This window comes from Sus scrofa, chromosome 6 (assembly GCF_000003025.6).
Source record: "Sus scrofa isolate TJ Tabasco breed Duroc chromosome 6, Sscrofa11.1, whole genome shotgun sequence".
NCBI classification, from domain to species: domain Eukaryota; kingdom Metazoa; phylum Chordata; class Mammalia; order Artiodactyla; family Suidae; genus Sus; species Sus scrofa.
In genome coordinates this window covers 129349337-129373098 of record NC_010448.4, presented here as the reverse complement: position 1 = coordinate 129373098, position 23762 = coordinate 129349337, and the positions used below count along the sequence as shown (strand labels likewise).

The window sequence follows — 23762 nt, the reverse complement described above, 5'->3', positions numbered from 1 at the left end:
GTGGTGATTTTTTTTTTAACCATTCTAGAAGCTTGTGGGAGGATGGATCAAGTAGAGGAATCCTGCCATTGTGGGCAGGACAGTTCTGATCCCCCAGGATTGACCACAACAGGCTAGCTGTTGGGCCTTCAGGCTGTCTAGTAAGACATATTGAGTTTCTTTAACCTTCTGCCTTGGCTAAAAACAAGTCAGGGTAAGTGATTTTTCCAAGGCAAAGTTTCCTTTCAAAAAATGAACTTCCTCATCTTGCCTTCTGTAATTGCAACTGGAAACACAAATATCTTCATTTTTGTGTGTATACTGTGTGCTCCTTAAAATGACTACTTAAAAGTTAGGGATGCTAGAAGAAAATGAAAATAGAACCTTTTTTCTCTTCATCACCTCATGATGGAGGAATAATGAAGCTGTAACCTTTTGTAGCATTTTTCAGAGAAGCAGAACTCAGAGCTGTTTCTTTGGGCACATTCTGTTCTTTCTTTGTCTTGTGTTCTCCGCAACATCCAACCCTCCTCTCTAAGTATTCATGCACTTCTAGGACTCTCCAGCCTCAGATATCGAAAGGCCAGAGTCTAAGAGGGCTCTCAACAGTGGCAGCTCTAAATATTCCAAAAGTCACAGCTGTTAAGAGTTGTGGTAGGTGACATTATCATCCCAAGTTTATTTTTAAAGAGGGTAAGGGAGGCGGAGGGAGATGTGCTTTAAATACTTCTAAAGGTCTCTTACCTCTTCCTTGTTGATCAGTCCCATTTTGGACATGTCTATGTTTAAGTAGTGAATATTTGGCAGGCTGATTTCCATATCTTCTATCTGGAATCCACAACAACATGTATCACATTGGGCAAATAAATCTGTCTGTCACCCCACTTCTGTCTCTGAGATGTACCCTGGGATTTCCCTACTGCTTGACACTGTTATCTCCTGCTAGTACTGCTGTTAAATGATGGACCCAACACCTTGGGTCAGAAACCTAGGCGACCTTTAGCATCCAACTGGCCTCCTGGTGCTGGCTCGTCAACCTCTCCAAATTCCCCCTCAGTCCATTCCCTCCTCGCCAGGCCTGTCCCTATGATTTGCAAACCAAACATAATTGGAGTGCCCTATACCAGATATTTAAACATTTAAAAGTTATGAATCAAGCAAAAATACTTTCAAGTGAAATATGTTCTATCTCTCTAACTTGACAAACATTTCTTCACAACAAGGCCAGGATCTAATTTAAAATTCTCTGACTCCTTGTAGCGTTATGCCAGGGCATGGCAGCATAGGAAGAGCCAGGCCCCAGACCCTGCCAATCCCATCTCCTCTCTTGAACTCACATGGGTGGACACTCCAGCTTTCGCATCAAGTCCAATTCATACCTCCAGCAAACATCTGCCCCTCTGCTCTCTCTCAGGCTTAGGGGTACACTGATGGCATGATCTGCCCTTCAGGGAATCAATCTGGGGAAGAGGCTTGCATAGGTTCTGGAAGTAATCTCAGGGTTATTTGGGCAGGAAATTCTGGGATGCAAATATCCAGAGAATGGTCTAGAAGGGGAATCTTGAGCTCCTGAAGTGTTTGTTGCCTTGGGCCCACTGACCCCTCCTCCAGTGGAGAGAAGCATAGCTAGAGGAAGGCCTGAAGCGGGCCTCTGGGCCGTAAGAGGAGCCCTCTTGCCCAGGTCTCTGGATGGCACACTTCTTTTCCACCCCATCATGGCCTTAATCCAGGCCCTCTTTGCCAGTTTTCGGCAACAGCCTGCTGACAGGTCTCCTCGTCCATGGCCCATACACCTTTCAGAGTCATCTTTTTAGAGTGCAAATCTGAAAATGCCACACATTGCTTAGACCTTTCGGTGGCTCCTATGAGTCTTCATGATAAAATACAGACCCTATAAAGAAGGCCACAAATGTCCTCCTGATCTGTTTCCCCCCTCATCTCTGGGCACATGGAAAGACTTTCACTCCTAGAACTTCATACATGGCAGACCTACGACAATAAAATTTCCATGCTGACTCCCTATCTCCATACCTACCCCCTCCCTCACCCTTGAGTATGAATTCAGATAACCCCTACTTGTCCCTTAAGACTCAACTCAAATACCTTTCCCTCCAGAAAGCCTGGCTGGTCCTAACCCCTATACTGGAGGTAGGTGCCTTCCTCTGAGTTTCCATAATATTCTCTTCTCTACTAAATTGTTAGTTTACTTATTTCCTTCTTTCACTGAATGATGAACACTTTGAGGGTAGAGGCCATATCTAATTTATTTCTTATTTCCTCATATTAACCATTCAGTAATATCAAATGGATGGAAGGATGAAATCTTTCTGTGTCTATCTTTCATTCTCTGACTCTCCTGAAACACAGACCCTTGAGATGAAGACCTCTCTTTCAAGGCATTCAAGTATCCTAAATATGAGACTGAAATTGTGGCAAGTTAAAGAGACTCAGAATTTTCAACAAAACTAAAGAACTATAGCAGTGGCCTGTGTTTTCCGGTTGGACAGATTTTTCCATTTTTTCCCCTTCTCACTTGCTATAACAAGCTTTTGAGCAATGACGGATGTCATTTTTCTTGTGTCTTCCGCTTTCTGATTTTAACTCTCAACCCTTTCTCAGAGCTGAGGGGAGGCACAAGTTCTCTCTGTGCCTGGAATGACAAGTAACAAACATACCTCAGGAACCTGGCCCAGGGTGAGCACCTGGATGTCATAGAGTGTCTTCTGGACAGAGGGCGAGTACTCGCCTTTGTCATAGGGCCCAGCAAATTTCTGCAGGACAATGCTCCTAACAGTGTCCCTAAAACACAAAAAAGGAGAACTGAGGGCTCTCACAGGGCAGTGTTCTGGGAATGCAGTATGAAGTCAGGAAGCAGTGACCTGTCTGCCCCCCAGAAAACAATTTGATTGCTAGTTTTAGAGGGTATTAATATCTTGTAACACCAAAAAGGAAAAAAAATCCTCACTATCCATCACCCCCCTGCCCCCCCCCACCCCATTCAACAGACATATGGAGCATAACTAGGCACCATAATCTGGCACCAGGGCCCAGTGGGCGTTACAAGGTAAGTTTCCCCCATGTTTGAAGAATACATGAAGAGGACCACCTAGTACTCTAACCTCCCTACTGCTCAGCTGGGCCAGTTCCATAAATTGCTGCAATTCCAGGGGTTTTACTGTGCCAGGCTCTGTGCTCAGTATTTTATGTGATTACTTCATTAAATTCTCTCAATGTACCTGCCACAGGTGCTATTATTTATCCCCAAGTTAGAGACGAGGATTCTCAGCTTAAAAGTTAAATGATCCACTCCAAGTCCCTCTCTTTAGTGGGAGGCCTAACTGGTACCCTGAATGGCTCAATTTCATGCTCTTTTCAACATGAATACACCAGACTGCTGCCCATAGGGAACACTTGAAAATGGGTGGAAAAAAGATCGAGATGAGTTTCTCTTCAAGCATTTCCAACCTATCACATAATAAAAGAAGCAGAGAAAAACTCTACCAGTGGAAGAAGCTACCAGGGGGGAGATTCCAGCTCATCACAGGGTAGAAATTTCTAACAATTAGAGCTTCAGCAAAGGAATGAAATAGTTGGTCAAAAAGCAAACTCTGGGAATTCAAAGCTTGTCAAGGATGTTAAAAGTAATCACTGCTTGTCAAGGATGTTAAAGTAAGAGTCATAGTTTTAAAGCATTTATCATTTATTAAGTACTTCTCTAACTGTCATCTCTTGTTGAGTTTAGCCTAGGGTGGCCAACTGTCCCAGTTTGCCTGGGACCAGGGGGGTTCCTGGAACATGGGCCTTGCAATGTTTAAACTGGGAAAGCCCTTGGCAGACTGGGATGAGTCGGTTTGCCTGGTTTAGCTCTCTCTGCATCTGCTGTGAAGTAGCAAAGCCAAATACCATTATCCTCATTTGATCCACTGGTTCTTAAGGGGTGGTCCCCGGTCCAGCAGCATGAGTATCACCTGGGAGTTTGTTAGAAATCCAAGTTCTCATGCCCCATTCCAAGCCACAGAGTCAGAGCCTCTGGGGGTGAGCTAAGGGAACTGCAGTAGAACAAACCTTCCAGGTGACTCTGATATACAAGCATGTTTGAGTATTACTGTTTCAGTCAATTAAAAAGCAGAGGGTCAGGGAATTCAGGTAATCCAATCAAGGTCATTGTAGCATCTGAGATACAAGTGCAGATTTACCAATTCAAAGAGCAAGCAGTGTTCTTTCTGTTATCCATCAGAAAGGACTTATTCTGGGAAGGCTGGAAGACCCCATGAGCTCTGGGCTCCTGGGAAAAAGGGCAGACACTACTGGCACCAGAGCCAGGCCCTAGCACTCATTCATACCATACCAGGTGGCCTCAAAGTCCACATCTCTGCCCTGGTGGTAGCGCCATTTGCAGTACACTTGGGTGGCAAAGCACCGGTCCTTCACCTCAGGGAGGGTGGTGAACTGGTCCTTGATGAATCCTTCAAAGCCAGACTGGGTTGTTTTCAAGACTTTTAGGTCTTTGATTCCAGAATGAATAACTGGAGGTCCTGTTTTCAGTCAAAAGGTAAGAGGGAAGGAGGTCATAAAGGAAACAGTGGCTTCTTCCTGCCTAGCCCTGAGCATGCTGGTCATTAAAACACGGCACACTGTTTGCTCAAAAAGCTCCATCACTGCTCATGTTTTCTGTTTCCCCGTCTTCTCTGAAGTCCAAGTGGTGAAGATGGTGTGCATTTCCCCTCTACCTAATTCCACAACTCCCTGCCTTTCTCCTACCCTAGGAAAACTGAGGGTCAGAAATGAAACCTCCATGCTGTGTTGAAGTCCACTGGAACAAATGCCTTTTCTCAATTATGTGTAGGAGTGTCTTCTAAGCCAAACTACCTTCCACATTTTGAGCTCCATCTCATTCGGCAGGCAATCACACTGGAATGAGTTAATAATGCACTCCTCAAAAACAGTTCCTATGTCCACCGCTGTGATGCCCTTTACTAGGGGTAGTCCTCGTGTGGATTGTCTACACTGCTGATGGCTTCGATCACCACCAGACCCTCAGTTCTCTTATGTTTGTGAACTCAGCAAAACCAGACAGTTTCATAGATGGGTAACAGCGGAGGCCTGGATGTGCCTAAATGGAGACTGGGAAGATGAGGCCAGTGACCCATGAGGTATAGATTGCCTACGTGGATACCCGAAAAGGATCCGTGTTTTGGTTGAACTAAGAAGGGGCACATTGGATCATGAGGGCCTTGGGGAGAGAGAGTTGTTCTGAAAACAATGGAGGAGAGGACACGGCTCCCCTGCAGTCTCTGACATCCCCCCATGAGGTGCACTGGGGAGGTGGAGGGGAGATGGGTGTAACCTGAAAGAGTTGCTTCCTTGTGCCAGGTGGTTCTGGCTCAGGGCCCAGGTGACAGGTGGAGTACAGAGTATGGGAGGGCAAGATTCTCTCTTTCTTTTTTTATGTGGAACACACTGTAGCTCCAGCACTTTCTTTTTTTATGTGGAACACACTGTAGCTCTAGGACATGGCGCCAGGTAACACACTGGGAAGCCTAGGACACAAGGTCTGTGGAGAGCAGCCTTCTTTCCAAGGAGCAGTGGTGACTGGCAGAGCAAATTCTGGGCAGAGCCAATAAGGCAGCAACTGTACCAATGGGTGCAAACTTATCCTTGAGCCTCTGTGAAACAGCCCTCCAGGCTGGGAGAAAATGGAAGAGTTTGGCTGGGGAGTCACAGTAGCTTTGTAATGAGAGAGCTACAAGGCCAGGGAAATTTGGGAATTAACATCACCATAGCCTTAGTTTTATGTAGAGGCTGGTAAGAACAGGATACTCAAGGGGAATTGGTACAAACCCCCAATAGTATAGTCAAGACAGGATGATTAAGGCCACCTCTTTTCAGTCCTGAAATTAGACCAGACTAATATATATCCTTTTTAACCTGCTTAATCTTCAAAAGGCAGATTGAAGGCATCAGGCTTCACTATGTTGTACACAATCTTAGTTGGAGAACACGAATGTAACCCACAGATAGTAGAGGCAAACTATTGTATTTGGAATGGATAAGCAATGAGATTCTGCTGTGTAGCCCAAGGAACTATATCTAATCACCTGTGATGGAACATGATGGAAGATAATGTGAAAAAAAAAGAATGTTTATATATATGTGTGTGTGTGTGTGTACACATATATATGTGTAACTGGGTCAACTTGCTATACAGCAGAAACTGACAGAACATTGTAAATCAACTATAATAAAATTTAAAAAAAGAATGTAACCCACAATCCTCAACTAAAATCCAAGGCAGATCTTAATAATCCAATGGTTTACATCACTGGTGTGGTTTCAATTGCTGTGGTTAATTTAAGAGCTGTGGAGTTTCAGAAGTAGGTAAATAATGACTATGCCTTGATATTTTCCCAGCCACATGTGTGTACCTACCAGAGACAGCAATGGCCATGGTTGTGGTAGATCTGCTGATTAAATATGTACTGATTAAATAAGGTGTTCTGGTCAGAGTGTTCTAGGGTAATGTGGTAAGAAAGAATAGGTATTTGTTTAACATTCTGAAGTTCTCTTTGGCAGCTCTATCCAAAGAAGGATCAAGAGAAAGTACCAGCAATGACTTAATGCCTTAAGTTGGCTGGGTTTATTAGCTTCTAAGTATATAAAGACATGATTCTGCAAAATCGGCATTTCTGCTACAGTGCAGAGCTCGTCCGAGTGAGTTTAAGTCTCAGACACAGGAGAACTGCAGAGCAATCGATAAATGTATGCTAAACGAGTGGGTGCAACACAATTAATTCACGCTAACAACTTAGCCTCACAACTTAGTCTCTTCCTTCTAGACACTTCCCCTCCATCAATCTTTATCATGTCCCTTCCTGATCAGCCTCCTCCCCTTAACTCTCGCAGTGGCAGGGGGAAGGGGGAGGGCATCAGCGCTGGCTGAGAGCGTCCTGACTGTCAGCACAGGTTCTGTACTGGGCTAGACTCTGGCAGATGTGGAGTTTGAACTCATCACCCATTATGAGATTTCATGCTTGTCTCCCCCCTTTTTAGATCACTCCCCATCCTCATGTTTTGTTCTTGCTTTTACTCTCTCTCTTCATTTCTGTACTAGATTAGGACTTTTCAAAAGATAAGGAAGTTGTCACCTCCATTCCACAATGTTACTTTAAGGGTTTTAGAGCATCCAGCAGGAAAAATAACATCTCCACTGGCTCAAAATGATGACTGAAGCATCACTTTTACAAATGGCCCCACGCGATGTGAAAACATTTTATTATTTAAAAATTCCCTATTGGAGTTCCTGTCGTGGCTCAGTGGTTAACGAATCCGACGAGGAACCATGAGGTTTCGGGTTCGATCCCTGGCCTCGCTCAGTGGGTTAAGGATCCATCATTGCCACGAGCTGTGGTGTAGGTCACAGATGCAGCTCAGATCCTGCATTGCTATGGCTATGGGGTAGGCTGGCAGCTACAGCTCCGATTAGACCCCTAGCCTGGGAACCTTCATATGCTGCTGGTGTGGCCCTAGAAAAGACAAAAAGACAAAAAAAAAAAAAATTTCCTATTGAAATACAAAGACCCCTTAAAGGAGTGACTCCTTAAGACTTTATAAACTGCTATCATAATTTATTTCCAATAGTAATACCTTCCAGGAAAAAAAATCCTACAGATAAAAAACTTGGATTTGCAGTAAGATGCAGTTAGAACAAATAGTGGGAACATTTGAAGGGGGATAAAGAGAGGAAGAAGGAAACTAAAGGCAAACTTTATTTCTACTTTTCCTAAATAGCTGGCCTTGATCACCAGCATCCATGTAAGCCAACCAGACTTTGGCTCCTCCAATGGTCTCAACCATAAAAGGATTTCTGGACGCAGTATTGCATATGGTTGAGTCCACAGTCTTGGGACTCAGATTCCTTGAATTCAATCTCAGTGTTCCCCATGTCTCTCCTCCCCTATTTATGAGAGAAAATTTCCCTGAGAAAGTTACTTAACCTCTCTCTACCCTGATGTGCTAGGAGATGAAAATTGTAACTATTTCCTAGAGTGGATAGATATCTAAGATAATACATAATAAAGGAATTCCCATTGTGGCTCAGAGGAAACAAATCTGATTGGCATCCATGAGGATGTAGGTTCAATCCCTGGGCTCCCTCAGTGGGATATGGATCTGGCATTGCCATGAACCGTGGTATGGGTCACAGACACAGCTCAGATCTAGTGTTGCTGTGGCTGTGGTGTAGGCCAGCGGCTACACCTCCGATTTGACCCCATCCTGGGAACCTCCATATGCCGGGGTTCCTAAAAAGAAAAAACAAAACAAAACAAACAAAACCCACAATAAAAAGGACTTAATAAAATTATGATTTTTGCATAATTGACTTTTTCTTACTGACTTCAACCACTTGTAAATATTTCCCATGTTTCACAAAGGCTCATTGGGTTTGGAAAACTACTTTGGACATGCCATCCCTATCCACCTCCAGACCGAATGAGATTTACTGACCTTCAGGGACTGTCAGTCTCCTAGACAAATCTACTTTCTTGCTGAAATCTGGAAATGGAGAAAACAGCTGAATTTTCTAATGTCGTCTGGCCTCAGTTTCACACAGAATTAAACATCTCACGTTCTCAAAGACAATTCACTACTGCCACAGTTTAGGCAAAACACAAACTGTCTCCTCCACTGTGTTCATCATTCTATGCACAACAACAACAAAAATCTATTCTCTCTGAATGTGAAAAAATAAATTTTCTTGGCACACATTGGACACTCTGGATGAAATCTGGGAGCCTATTTTATCTTCTCCATTGGCAGTGCCCCAACTTCCTGAACAGTGGTAGGAACGTGAGGCTTTCAAATTCATGGACCCATCAACTGAATATACGATACCTCACACGCTCTAAAAAAAATCTACTTTAGACTAACAAGAAGTAATTCAACCAAAAAGACTGTCCTTTTCTAGGTTACTTCCCAGGAAACCATCTAATCAGCTAGCTCTTTTTTGCCTTTATGACATGGTTATTGAGTAATCCAAAAGGAAGATTTTACGTTTGCTAGAACATAATCTTTTCTAGCTTTTTGGGTCCTCCTACACACTTAACAGATTGTGGTTTATCTCTCAGAGAAGCATACATCCTACCCCTTTAGCTCTCTCAGGGAAAGAAATGCACTGCGAATTAACAGAAAATAAGCCTGATTCCTTACCTACGCATCAGGTGTCACAAAGCACAAAGCTTTACTGAGCCAAGAAAAAAATCCTGTCACAAAGAGGCTAATTGCTTCCACATTTAGCACCTCCAACAAGGACACAAATAGCTAAAAGGATATTTTAAAACTATATTAAATCATTCTAGTAGAAAACCTCACTTGTAAAGCGCTAGAAAAAAGTGAAGATCAATTAAATATCATTTGCTTTTGAGAGTCCTAGTGAAATCTCCCTCTGTGCAATTCTGGCTGGGAAGAGATGATGTCATCCATATGGCAGGGAGTTAACTGGGCTTTTGTACAACTAGGTGATGCTCAAGATGATTTTAAAAGATCTTGGGCTTGCCAGGAGCTTTTCTTTTGGAATAACTGAAGAGGGCTTTAGTGTTGATATCAAAAGCTCATAAGCAGCTATTTTGGCAGTGGCTATCTCCGTCCTGAGTCTTTCCCTTTCCCTTCTCATTTATCTGTCTGCCCTGCTTGACACCTCTTAAATCTCTTCTCCTCCAGGATTTCAGCATCATCAACCCCTTCCTTACAACCATCCTCCTACCCCTACTAGTCTCCATGTCAACAGACTTTTTTTTCACCACTAGAAGATAGTATCTCTTCTTCAAAATCTCTCTCTTCCATTTCTCTATTTGGCTATGCTTCAATTGAATTTTTATAATGAGTGTCAGATTGGAATAAATTTAATGCTTAAAGAACTGTGAATTATAATTCAAATTATGTGTGTGTGTGTGTGTGTGTGTGTGTGTGTGTGTGTGTGTGTGTGTGTTGGGGGAATGTTCTGCTTAAGTCCAATTCCTTTAAATTACTGACTCAACCATCCCAATGACTTCTAGGCTTGACTAAGCTTGTAGGTCACAAAGACACATGACCGAAAAAGTTTGGAAGATCAAGGTTCCCTATAACACCTACACCAGCAGCCTGTACCACACATGCAGGGCCAAGTTCTCCTCCTAGAGCTGGGGAAATCAAAACATAACAACAGCCCTCATCTCTTTGGTGAAAAAATTTCTCCCTCTCTCCCAGATTCTCTCATGGAACAAGCAGACCTGGAAACAGCTACAAGGATACTTAATGGTATAGCTTTAAAAGATATACTAGGAAAAAAATAGCGTAATGGGAGTTTTACAGTAATTCTCACGGCCTAAAATGGGTGCTTGAGATTCAGTAGAATTTCTTCTATAAATGTTTGTTCAATTGATAAGAATGAATCCAGTCCACAGGAGAAACCTAGTTACATATCCCGCTGGGGGAAGTTGCAAGCTGAATGTGTGATTAAGTACATGTATTTGAGAGGATAGAATTCTCATTGTTCTAGCCAGCCCCCACCAAAAGCCCTATTTACCTACTTAGAGGTTTGTAACAACTGCCTTCAGCATGTGAATTGGGGGTGTGTGTGTGTATAAGATAATGATTATTTTCTTCAGTTAAGCCTATGCAAGGGCATTTCTTATGACAATGATTGTATACGGACTCACCTCACAATATCTACAATTTTAGCTCTTAGATAATAAGCATGTTAAGAATTAAGTGTTGTTACAAAAAAAAAAAAAAGCATAGATCCCTACTTTCCACAGAGGGCTAGAGTATGAATGTCATCTTCACATAGACACCACAGGAAGATATGCTCAAGAACATGTGCACACGCAGCGCACACACCCAAGGCAGCAGATGCCTCCATGCTAGATTCTTGCCAGCCCTGCATGCTATGGGAGTAGGGGGTGGTGGTGGTGCTGGACTCTAGACGAGTCAAACTGGAGCTCTGGGAACACCGCCACAGTAACTGCAACACCCCGAAGCTTTCTGCAGAAAGCAGCAGCTTTGGCCTGATTCTCATGATGAGTTTTCCCACCCTGCAGCAGCCAGGTGACTGGAATTCAGGCTGCTGACAGCTCCTGGTAATTCCTGGAAAGAACAAGGGTGTGAAGAGCCTGCTTGTCTTCTTCCTGTGATCAGCTGAGCCCTATATTTGGCCACTCTGCTTCCACCTCCAGAGCTCTGCTAAATATGCTTGTGGAGGGAGGTCATCAATGATGATGATTTGCCAAACCGCACACTCCCTTCAGTCTTGTTTTAAACCAAACTCCTTAACCCTCCTGCGGCAGAGAGCGCTGGCAGCTCCTCTTTCTCCTGGATCCCTGGCTGGACTCCACTTCCTGGCCTCCCTTGCAGTTAGGTGTGGCTGTGTGATTGGGTCCTCTTCAGGGGTGTGCTCTGTGCTACTCTCAGACCTCGAGTTATGGTTAAAGGATTTTGCCTCTTCCTTTTTCTCCTCCAACCTCTTTCTTCCCTGGTTATCTGGTGTGGGCATCTACTCTGAAGGTGATCCCAAAAGTAGGTTTTTTAAGAATGTCTGGTTGCATCAACCTAATTCCTGAGTAACTTCATGGACCAGAGCCTTCTCCCAACACAAACACTGAACTGGAGTTTTACAAAAATCAATAAACCTCCTGTGTGGAGCCACTATATATGTCTACTTATTATGCATTCTGTTGCCCTCATTTTTTTTTTTTTTTGTCTTTTTAGGGCCGCACCCTCAGTACATGGAGGTTCCCAGGCTAGGGATTGCTTCAGCTGCCGGCCTACACCACAGCCACAGCAACTCAGGATCCGAGCCACGTCTGCGACCTGCACCACAGCTCACGGCAAGGCCAGATCCTTAATCCACTGAGCAAGGCCAGGGATCGAACCTACATCCTCATGGATGCTAGTCAGATTTGTTTCTGCTGAGCCACGACGGGAACTCCAGCTATCCCTCATTTCTTGAAATGATTTTTCTTTTGCATCCTTGACACCACTGTCTCCAATTCTCCTGTCTCTCTGACCAGTCTTCTGTCTTAAATTGAGGATTTTCCCTGGGGCTCTCTCATCTTTCTTCGTCTCACTTTATATGTTTTTCTGGGTTGTTCCTTCTTCCCCATAGTTTTACCAACCATCAACCTCCAAATCTATCCCTTATTCCCAAACTCACCAGCTTTCCCTGGAAACTTCCTCTCTGTGTATATTATTCTTAGTCTACACCAGCAGGCCCTCAACTTTAGGGTAAATTTAACCCCTCCTTCTAACTGCCCTACACAACCACTTGGACCTATTAAGTAAGAAATGCCGCATGTAATGCCCCTCCCCCAACTCTGCTGTGTCTCCATTTCTATTTTACTGCCTTAGTTTAGACTCCCATCATTTCTTCATCTCTGCAGCATGTCTTCAAATGTCTTACTACTGCTTGTTTTTCCAGCCAGTTCACCATAACCTTGGTCAAGACTGCTAAACAGTCCACATATACACATGAAGACCTTCCCTGAATCTAAGCTACTTCTCAAGGACTGCACCTTATGTACCAGGTAATGTGCTAAATGCTTTCCATTAACATTTTTCTCCTTTAATTCTCTGCATAACTGTTGAGGTAGACAATGGTATCCTCATCTACAAATGAAATGGTGTATGTAACTTGATTAGTCACAAAGTTATTAAGTAGTGGAGTTCAAATTAAAAAACAGTTTAGTCTAATTCCAAGACCTATGGGCTTAACTACCATGCACAACTGCCTCAAGATCCACCAATTTTGTTAGTATGGTACATGAGGCCCAAACCAATCTCTTCACCTTCATGCCTTATATTCTAAAAACTGGAGCCTTCAACAAGTCCTCAATTACTTTCCCTTGCAACACTAAAATTACTTGCCTAGGAAGGCAGAATGCAGGTGTTCAGAATATTTTAGCTTCACCTCTTCCACTCCTTCATGACTCCTAATGATATGCATTGTTTCTTCTGTCTATAATGCTCTTTCCCCTTTCTCTGCCCAGAACATTCTGAATCACTTTTCGAGTCACTTGAAATATTCCCTCCTCCCCATCAAGCTTTTCAGGCTGCCGAAGGAAGAATTAGTTTCCTGTACCTCTTTGCCCCCATGACATAACTTTAATTCCTTCATAGTGGTCTTTAGCCCCTAATATTACAATAAATCTATTTACATCTATCTCCTATTATATACCTACTGTGAACTCACTAGGGCCAAGGAATGTCTTATTTACCTCTGAATTGACCCCCCCTTTATACATAACAAGTCCTCAAAATCATTGTTGAATAAATAATATTTCAATAATGGACATACATATATTTCATACGGGGTCTCATTTTTTAGTTAATTCTCTTCAAATCTAGTTCTAGCCCCTGCTGTTATTTTACATAATTAAAAGTGGAATGAATGAGGAACATGCTAAGTATTGTAAAAATCACTCAAAATGGTTTAGAACTGTGCTAGCCAATATGATGGCCACTAGCCACATGTGGCTATTAAGCCCTTGGAATATGATAAATGAGAATTTAGATGTCCTGGAGTTCCTGTCATGGTTCAGGGGTGAAGAACCAGACTAGTATCCATGAGGATGAGGGTTGATCCCTGGCCTCGTTCAGTGGGTTAAGGATCTGGCATTGCCATGAGCTGTGGTGCAGACTGCAGATGCAGCTTGGATCTTGCATAGCTGTGGCTGTGGCATAGGCCAGCAGCTGCAGCTCTGATTCAACCCATAGCCTGGGAACTTCCATATGCCTCAGGTGTGGCCCTATAAAGAGGAAAAAACAAACAAAGAAACAAAAAAAAAATTTATATGTCCTGTAGATATAAAATACACATGGAGAAGTTCCCGTTGTGGCTCAGTGGTTAACGAATCCGACTAGGAACCATGAGGTTTCAGGTTTGATCCCTGGCCTCACTCAATGGATTAAGGATCCAGTGTTGCCATGAGCTATGGTGTAAGTCAAAGATGTGGCTCAGATCCTGTGTGGCTGTGGCTGTGGTGTAGGCCGGCAGCTACAGCTCCGATTAGACCCCTAGCCTGGGAACCTCCACATGCCGTGGTGTGGCCCTAGAAAAGACAAAAAAACAAAAACAAAACAAAACCAAAAAAAAAAACCACACAGAACATCAAATACTTAATTTTTAAAAAATAATGTTAAATATTTCATTAATAATTTGTATATGTATCATGTACCTAAGTGGTATTTTAGATATAATTGGGTAAATAAAATATATTATTAAAATTCATTTCTTTTTACTTTTCTAACGTGATTACTAGAAAATTTTAAAATTACGCATGTAGCTTGAATTATATTTTGCTGGGAAGTGCCAGTGAACAGTGCTTATAATTTTATGGGAATAGTCAGTGTGGTTTGGGTAGGAAAGCACTGGCCTGGGGAATCAGGAACCCTTTCCTTCTCTCTCTCCTCTGCAGTCACATAACATAAGACAAGAAAGAAGGCAGGAAAGAAAGGAAGTTACATTTTAATTAACAGCTCAGTCAACAAGTTAATATACCATATGACTACACATTTGGGGGATTGCAAAAATCATTATCTTTCCAACTTAACTAGTTATTCAGTCTCCTTTATATAATAATAATTTCATAACTGTTAATCAAACACTGATAAGGCCCTGGCTATATATAGAAGTTAATACAGATAGTGAAAAAATATTAAATGATTGCTGAAACACTGGGACTTTCTAAAAGAAGGCTTTAGCCTATAGGCATGAAAGGGACTTATACTTTATTAACTCTTTAATATTTCTGGTGTTTATGAGATGCCACCTCCAACTCTTACCGAAGGGAGGCTAGAGAAGAAAGAAGGAGATATATATAGAAATGAAATGAAATGAAATGAAAGAAACAAGCAGGAAAAGGAAGGAGAGGAGAAGAAAAAAGAAAAAAAGGAAAGAAAAACAGAAAGTGAAAAGTTCAGAGTCCACACTCTCAATTTATTTATTTTTCTCTCTTTCTTTCTTTCTTTTTTTTTTCCCTTGCTTTTTAGGGTTGTACCTGCGGCATATATAAGTTCCCAGGCTAGGGGTCGAATCGGAGCTACAGCTGCCGCCCTACGCCAAAGCAACGCAGGATCTGACCTGCATCTGCAATCTGCACCACAGCTCACGGCAATGCCTGATCCTTAACCCACTGAGCAGGGCCAGGGATCAAACCCAAATCCTCATTGATCCTAGCTGGGTTCATTAACCACTGAGCCATGAAGGGAACTCCCCACACTCTCAATTTATGATGATTAGTGAAGTTTATTTTTTATTAGGATAGAGACATTTCCACCTTGCTGGAGCCATGGTTCTTAGAGGTCTTTTTATCTCATTCTTAGCTAATTACTGAGCTCTGCCAACCTCAACAAATCAATGGAAGACAAGCTTCAGGAGTTTTAAATTTGCTAAGTTCAATCATCAGTACTAATAAGGTCTTTACTGTAATTATGTTCCATAGTTAATTTTAATTTTTGTTAATTTTATATTATTTATTTATTTTTGCTTTTTAAGGCTGCATCTACAGCATATGGAAGTTCCCAGGCTAGGGATCAAATCAGAGCTACAGCCACAAGTCTACACCACAGCCACAACAACGCAGGATCTGAGCCATGTCTGTGACCTACACCACAGCTCTCAGCAAAGCTGGATCCTTAATCCACTGAGCAGGGCCAGGGACTGAACCTGCATTCTCATGGATACTAGTCAGATTTGTTTCCACTGAGCCACAATGGGAACTCCCATAGTTAATTTTTAGATTTCCTGGTAAATACAAAGAATTATATAATTGTCACTGCTTTTGTAAATGAGGTTAATTTTATCATAATTATAATAATATCAGTGGTTTTTTATTATGACAAAGTTTCAAGGAAATGTGATTGTTATTTATTAGGTTTTCCTATAAAGGTTATTATAATCATAGCATGGTATGATACAAAAAGTACTGGTCAGAAAACTCAGAGATTTGATCTTTTGTCAGTAGGGTCTCCCCTCCTGACCAGCTATTGCCTCCTCAACATCAGGCAATAAAAACGATCTATCCCCCTCAAATTCCAAATTTGTTGCAAAGGGCATTATTTCAATTTTTTATCTTTGAGATAAAAAGTAAATAGTTCTTTAATGTAATCCAAGGTCACAATGCTCATTCCAAACTCATATTTAAAAGACATCAAAATTCTCTATAGTCTTCCTCAGTGTTAATAAACAGAATTGTTTAGATGGGGAAAAAAAAAAGCCTGAAATTGCTATTGCAGAATCAAAACTTGAAAAACATTTTCTCACCATTCCTTATCTGTTCAACCTCACAGAAGTGCGTTCCAGTAGGAGTATAAATAAATGCATGGACATGCTTAACTCCATTCTGAAAATTAGAAAAAAAAATTATTCCCAGTAAAATTTCAGCATATGTCACAAAGCCAATTTCTTTAATTAATCTGAAAGCACAAATAAGTGAGGTAACCTTTTCAAAACGCTTCCAAGGAACTTCTTCCACATAGACTTGAGCTCTGATGACATGCTTGAAGGAAGAAAGGAAATGCTCACAGATAGTCACAGCAAAAGTTTCTATGCTTTTGATCTGTAAAAAGAAACAAATGCTAGTGGCCAGAAATACTTGACCCACTTAAAAATCATTTTCAAATACCCATAGGGCTCTCCTTCCTGATCAAGTGTATTTTAGAATCAGAGAAACAAAGAATTAGAAAGAATCTTTGAGATGAATTGGTCCTTATTCCATTTTTTTCACAAGGAATCTTAAGTGTGACAGACTACCATCACCAGGTGCAACTATTCTCTTTTATTTTTATTTATTTATTTATTTTTGTCTTTTTTTTGTTGTTGTTGTTGCTGTTGTTGTTGCTATTTCTTGGGCCGCTCCCGCGGCATATGGAAGTTCCCAGGCTAGGGGTTGAATCGGAGCTGTAGCCACCGGCCTACGTCAGAGCCACAGCAACTCAGGATCCGAGCCGAGTCTGCAACCTACACCACAGCTCACGGCAACGCCGGATTGTTAACCCACTGAGCAAGGGCAGGGACCGAACCCGCAACCTCATGGTTCCTAGTCGGATTCGTTAACCACTGCGCCACGACGGGAACTCCCTATTCTCCTTTAAAATATGGACTTCCCTGTGGCTCAGGAGGGTAAGAACCCGATTAGTATCCATGAGGATGTGGGTTCAATCCATGGCCTCATTCAGTAGGTTAAGGATCCAGCGTTGCCCCAAGCTGCTGCATAGGTCGCAGATAGCTTGGATCCAGCGTTGCCGTGGCTGTGTCATAGGCTGGCAGCGACAGCTCTGATTCAGCCTCTAACCCGGGAACTTCCATGTGCTGCAGGTGTGGCCCTAAATAAATAAATAAATAAACCTGTTTGCAGGAAAAGATGTGTCTATTGATGGATGAGCAGAAAGTAACAACCTTCAGATCCTCCTCACCGTGAGCTCAGCCATCACCTGTGCCAGCTAAAGTACTGCAGTATACTCCAAAACACTCTGCTCCCTTTATGAGGCTGGCAAAGAGACCTCCCAGTTTCCCATGGAAAAATGTTACTGAAGGATCTCTTCAGCTTCCTTGCCTTGCAAACAGGCCTTCTATTGACCATCCCCAGCTCTCCACCCTCATCAAGCAGCTCCCTGCTTTCACACAAATTCTTCATATTAATCTCTAGGCAATGTTTTATGGTCTGAGTACAGTCGACAGACTTTATGGCTTTGCCTGTAATTAAGGGAGAATATTTGTACAGGCTTCCCCAGGATAGTTTTGTTTTATACCTCTTGTCTGAGAGCAATTTTTTTTTATTACTCAAATGAATTTATCACATCTGTAGTTGTATGAGAGTAATTATTAATGAGCATCCTTTTTCACTCTCAAAAGTATCCTGGTTTGGGTAAGAAATTACATGGTCACTCTATCTACAATGAATGAATTTAAATTGTTTTTAACATTCAGGTCTGTTCCTTCACTTTTTGGCACTTCTCACAGAGTACAAAAGTATAAGAATTTATGTTACCTGGCCTTCACCTATAGCACAGTGTAGGAGCATATTTTCAATTTTTTTTTTTTTTAAAGAAAGCAATGCGTTTCTCCTATGCTTGCTGGGCAATTCAGACTAGGAATAGAAAGGTTCAGGGTGGAGACAGGCCTTGCAGAAATAATATTTCAATTAGTTTGTTCATTTCATGCATTATGGCTAAAAATTTCATGTAAAAGTATGAGAAAAGAAGCTTTCCAGTCTACATTTCTTGCCTTTCTAGACTTCTTAGCAAATAAAGAAATTATCTTGAATTGCCCAGAAATTTGCGGGTCATCATCTAGCACAGCTTCAATCACACTTGAAGAAACCTGAGGTAGAAATGCTTTTATTTTTTTATTTTTATTTTTTGTCTTTTTGTCTTTTTTGTTGTTGTTGTGGTGGTGGTTATTGCTGCTATTTCTTGGGCCGCTCCCGCGGCATATGGAGGTTCCCAGGCTAGGGGTTGAATCGGAGCTGTAGCCACCGGCCTACGCCAGAGCCACAGCAACTCAGGATCCGAGCCGCGTCTGCAACCTACACCACAGCTCACGGCAACGCAGGATCGTTAACCCACTGAGCAAGGGCAGGGACCGAACCCGCAACCTCATGGTTCCTAGTCGGATTCGTTAACCACTGCGCCACGACGGGAACTCCAGAAATGCTTTTAAAAATCAGATTCTATCAGTTCCAAGACCCTTTTGGGTCACATATAGACACTGAGTGGTCATGGAATTGGGAAAATAAGGAGGGCACTAAAAGTTGGACAAATAGATTTCAAAATGTATCCTATATTCAACTTTCTTCTATAGTAATAGCAAGAGAAATGGTAATTTCTTTTATATATGTGCACCGCTCTAAAAGAAAAAAATAACAACTCAAATAAATGCATGATAAAAATGTATAAGATTCTATTCTGAAATCATCTCAGGGTCTTAATTTATTAACAATTCTAATTAAGAGCTAAAATATAAATTTGTCAAATAGGATTCTCTACCTAAAAGATATTGTAATGAGTTGAGAAACAAGAAAAGGGATAAAGGGGGGAAAAAAAGAACAAAGAAATGAGCTTTCTTTAAAAAAAAAAAAAGAAAAGAAAAAAAGATTTTCAGTAAAGCTGAGAATTTTAGAGTAGAAAAGGAAATTCTTTTAATGGCATAAATGTAAAAATAGGATTAAAAAGTACAGGAACTTAATATAAGCAAATAATATCCTCATACTATAGTACAGTGAAATCTGCATCCAGACAGGCAGCATCCAAGAAGAAGAACGACACTTACGCCGTTGAACTTCGCCAGGACATTAACTGTGTTCTTGATGGTGTCTGTAGGGATGACATCTGAATTGTCTCCATGCAGGTAATCTTTTTTGGAGCTCAAAGTCAGTTGCACTGAAGTTGCCACCTCTTTAATGCTGTGATATTTTCCATCTCGCTGAATATGGAGAACTTTTATCATATCCTTTCCATAGCCAGTTCGGACAAACTCTACCTCATCATTCTGCAATGAAAACATAGTCATCTTATTGAAGAAGGCTAAATGAAAACAAGAAGTCAACTGCAATTTCTTCAAGCCTTAATTTTATCATATAATTATGAAAGGTAAGAGTCAGTATTCATGAAAGCAAGATTATACCCTACTTTTGAAGAAGAATGAGAATTTGTATGGAGAAAAGGGAATCACAAGAAACAGAGGAAAATGTAGCAGATTGACCTGAAAATATATTGGACAAACAGATGGCTTTCTTGATAATGATAAGCAACAATAATAATAACAGTGGCTCCTGAGCCAAACTATTTACTCTGTCTTATTTAATCTCTACTAAGTTAATTCTTATATAAGCTCTGGGAATATTATTCCCATCTTGCAGAGGGAGAAACTGAGGTTCAAAGAGTTTAAGTGAGTTTCCCTAGTTAGGAGAGAGCCAAGAATTCACCCTCAGGTCTATTGTCTCCAAACTGTGTACTTCTGACTACCATGTAAACTGCATGCCTCTATAAAAATGTTTTGATCATGTTAACTGGAAACAACTATATCCCCTTTTTTTATAGAGTAGTATTCTGGAAAAACTGCCCTGTGATCAATAAAAACAATTTGAAAATTGCTTTTTGTACTTGCTGCCAGGAAGAAGAGTAATTAGTGACAGGGTCCAGACTATCTTCAGCAGTGCAGAGCCAGGGCCATCTGGCTGCAAGAAAAGCTATGCTTTTAGTGAAGAGACACTTAATAAAAGCGTGGTGATTGATTCATTAGTACCTCTGTCTGAAGCTGGAGCAGTCACTAACAAATACATACGTCTCCACTGCTAGGCTCTTATAAGACTCGTCTTTGGGATTTATTGATATTTGAGAGAAGAGGCAAAAGGGAACAGGGTGACAAAAAAATCTATTTTATTTAGTTTGAAAATTAACATTAAAATGGTAATGAAAGAAAATAGCAAAAATAAAAGTAAATCAAAAACAACATGCAGTGGGAGTCCGGGGAGGGTCACAAAGAAGAAACCTCACCTGCTAATCGCATGTAGGCAATACACTCAGATAGGCCAAGGGCTTACTAAATACCTGCCTGCATAAAAAAATCACCCTGGGACCCCCTGGGAGCCAACATTAGAAATCATCATAGTCTTAATGGAGGTGGGGTAGGGAAGGCTATCTTGAATCTTGAGCATAGAGCTAGGGCATGCTGCTGTGGGTTACTGAACATTCCCTGAGAGTCTGTGGTGTCTGAAATTCACTGCTTCCTCCACAGGAGGGGCATATTTAGGGACAACTCTTAGGCCCCTCAGGAGCTTCTGACTCAATCTTTAGGGGACTCATCTTCCAGAAAAGTATCAGTAAGAAAAGAGAAAGAGCAGACTTAAAGGATCCTAATAAGAACTATAATTCTGACAGGGAAAGAGGCACTTTTGTGTGGTTGTAGTGGCTTTGAAATCTGACCAGGTCTAAGTTCTGCTTTGCCACTTATAGCTTTGTGGCTTGTGACAGATAATTTGATGTCTCTGAGCCTCAGTTTTCCTCTTTGTATAAATGGAGATAAATGTCCTTAAAAGTAGAGTTGCTGGTGAACGTGCAAGGCCTGGCTCAGCCTGGTGGTGGTGCAGTGAGGTCAACCCCAGCAAGAGTGCCTGTGTCAGGCCCAACTGTGGACGTAGTAGCAGCAGAGACAGCAGAGGGGACCTTGAGTAAGGGCTCTAGTTTTTGGAGGGGGGAGCACTGCTAGCAACAGCAGAAAGAAGATTCTGCTCTGTCTTGAACCACAAGGGATTCTACCTGGGGGAGGGAGGCAGTTGGCTGGCTTGAAGCCCCCGGATGGTATAGGCTAGGGTTCAGGACCAAAGGTCTCTGAGATCTTCCATCATCCTCAGTGCATAGCAGGACTCAACAATGTCACTCCTCAGTCCCATCCCCTGCCACTAAATACCAAGTAGGTTAGTCTATTGAAAACAAGAGGTACCTATTAGAAGAATCAGCGAAAGATTAAATGACGGCTACCCTTCATATCCCCACCCTGCTCACCTCTCCAGCTTCATATCTTGCCACACCCTATTTCAAACTCTGCTCCAGCTATCCTGAGCTAACCATGCTGGCCTTGGCTCTGCATGCTTTCTCTGCCTTTAGGCCTTTGAATTTGCTATTACTTCTTTCTTGAGTATTCCTTCTGTTCTTCGCTATCCAACCACCAATCTCTTCATCTGCCTAACATCTCCTGACTAGACTCCTTCATGTCTCAGATGTCACTAGATAATCTGCCCAGCCCTTCAAATCTGGAGTGGGTACCCCTTCTATGTGCTCTCAAAACACTCTGTTCCTGTCTTATCTGAGTCTTTATCAAATCAAATTACAATTGCCTCTTCATGTGTCTGATTTGTTTAAAAACAGTAAACTATGAAAGCGGAAACAATGTCTATCTTGGTTGCCATGGCAACCCCTGTGCTCAGCAGAGTGCTTGGAACCTAAATAGGAGCCTAATAAATGCATTGTGAATGACTGAATGCTGCACTACCACCTGTACACTTGTGTAATGACATGGAATAGTTCATGAAAATACCCTAAAAATTTCAATACGGGAATTGCTACTTCAGCTGAGACCTCAATCAGGAAGTTCCTCTTCCTAGGAAAGTGGGGAAGGCAACTTTTGCCCTCCGACGAGCACAGCCTGGAGATCACAGGAACAGCTGTCTGGAGAAGAGAGGACCAGGAAGGGCAGAATTGAGGGCAAACAGAGTCAGTGACACAGCACCAAATGTTCACATTGCTAATAAGACAGAGTACTCCAGCTCCACACAGCCACCCCAGGGATCATGGTGACACACACAAGATAAGTCAGCACTCCTTAGCAAGCTCCCACCTAGGACCTGGTAAGCCAGCAAAGTGTGAGTAATCATGTTTATAGAGCAATGAGTCAGGATAAAGAGAACATGGCCAGCTGAGGCTGGAGCAAGATAGAACAAGAAAGGTGTGAGACACCCAAGAGTCTCTCAGCAGGACCTGACAGAATAGCTAATGGCCCCGGCCACCTGAGGCTGTTCTCCTCAGTAAGGTCTCTCCAGTTCTGCAGTCAGAGAAATCAGAGGTAGGTGCCAGAACCCTATTGTTATAATGCACAGTGTGGGACAGAGATCCATGTCCAACAGTAAGTGTGAAGTATAGCATGAGGGCTGCTCTCATCTGGAGGGTGGACAGAGAGCTGAGACAGGCCAAGTGTGAATCTCTGTTCTGCCGCCTATTAGCTCTGTGAATGGAGGCAAATTTCTTCACCTATAAAATGAATAATAGTGGTGCCCATCTCTAAGTAGTGCTGGGAGGACTACGTGACAAAAACATAAAGCACTTAGAAAAGTACCTAACAGATAGTAAGTGTTCAGTAAATGTTAGCTATAATTATCATTGATAAGTAATAATTACATGTCATATTTTGCACCAAAGTGTCCTTGCATTTACTGTTAGAGACTGTCAGACTGCACGCCAATTCAGAGCCAGGATGGCTAAAATCAGACTACTGCCAATGCTAAGGCCTACTTCTGCCTTCATATCTTGGTTGTCTTTCCTCAGGCTTGTATGGCTTGAGGGAACAAAGTTATAAAAGGAAACTTAATTTCCTAGCATGATACTCTGGACAGTATCAGTAGGAATAAATCTATACTTGGCTCTATACAAGAAAAATTCCCTTTCCTTAGACGTGTCTTGAAATATAAAGAAATAGAGAATCATTGCTCGCCTACAAGTAATATTGGAGAGAACTCTCAGAGATTTTAAATGAATCCTAGGCATGCTCACTTCTGCAATGAGAGATAAGTGTTCTCTTATTTCCAAATCATACTGAAAGTGACGTAGGCCATCACTGCAGGTCTAGGTGTTCCTAGTGTGGAGACTTGTTAACCTCTATAAGACCCAGTGGATGGATGTGAGGTGGAAAAACACTGGGAAAGATAAGGAAAATTTTTATAAATTTGAATTTTAAAATGACTAGAATTTTCTCTCAAGTGTTAGAAGAGCTTTAGTAAGCATATGCCTACCCTCCATAGCAGAGGGAAATACAAAAGCGCTGGCTATTTAGGACTATCGGACATGTATAAATATCGACTCGGTTGAAAAGTGCAGTGATAGATGGAAGAGTTCCACAAGGAGATGTGTCTTTGGAACGTGCTAGAGATTCTTCTAATTCTCTGCTTAGGGTTCTCCTTTGCCAGGCTATTTTCTTGGGCACCTGTGAACAAAAAGACTTCCAAGAAGAATGCTGCATTCACATGAGAAAAAGGAGCACT

General features: G+C 41.9%; 1 protein-coding gene across 1 annotated transcript in view; it reads right to left on the bottom strand.

The window, feature by feature from the left end:
* UOX (urate oxidase) overlaps positions 1–23762 on the bottom strand; it is a 31202-nt gene that overhangs the window by 1735 nt on the left and 5705 nt on the right. The window contains 6 exon segments of the mRNA NM_214270.1: positions 724–807; positions 2655–2778; positions 4328–4514; positions 16274–16352; positions 16452–16568; positions 19280–19498. Coding sequence (NP_999435.1) covers positions 724–807; positions 2655–2778; positions 4328–4514; positions 16274–16352; positions 16452–16568; positions 19280–19498 — 810 coding nt within the window.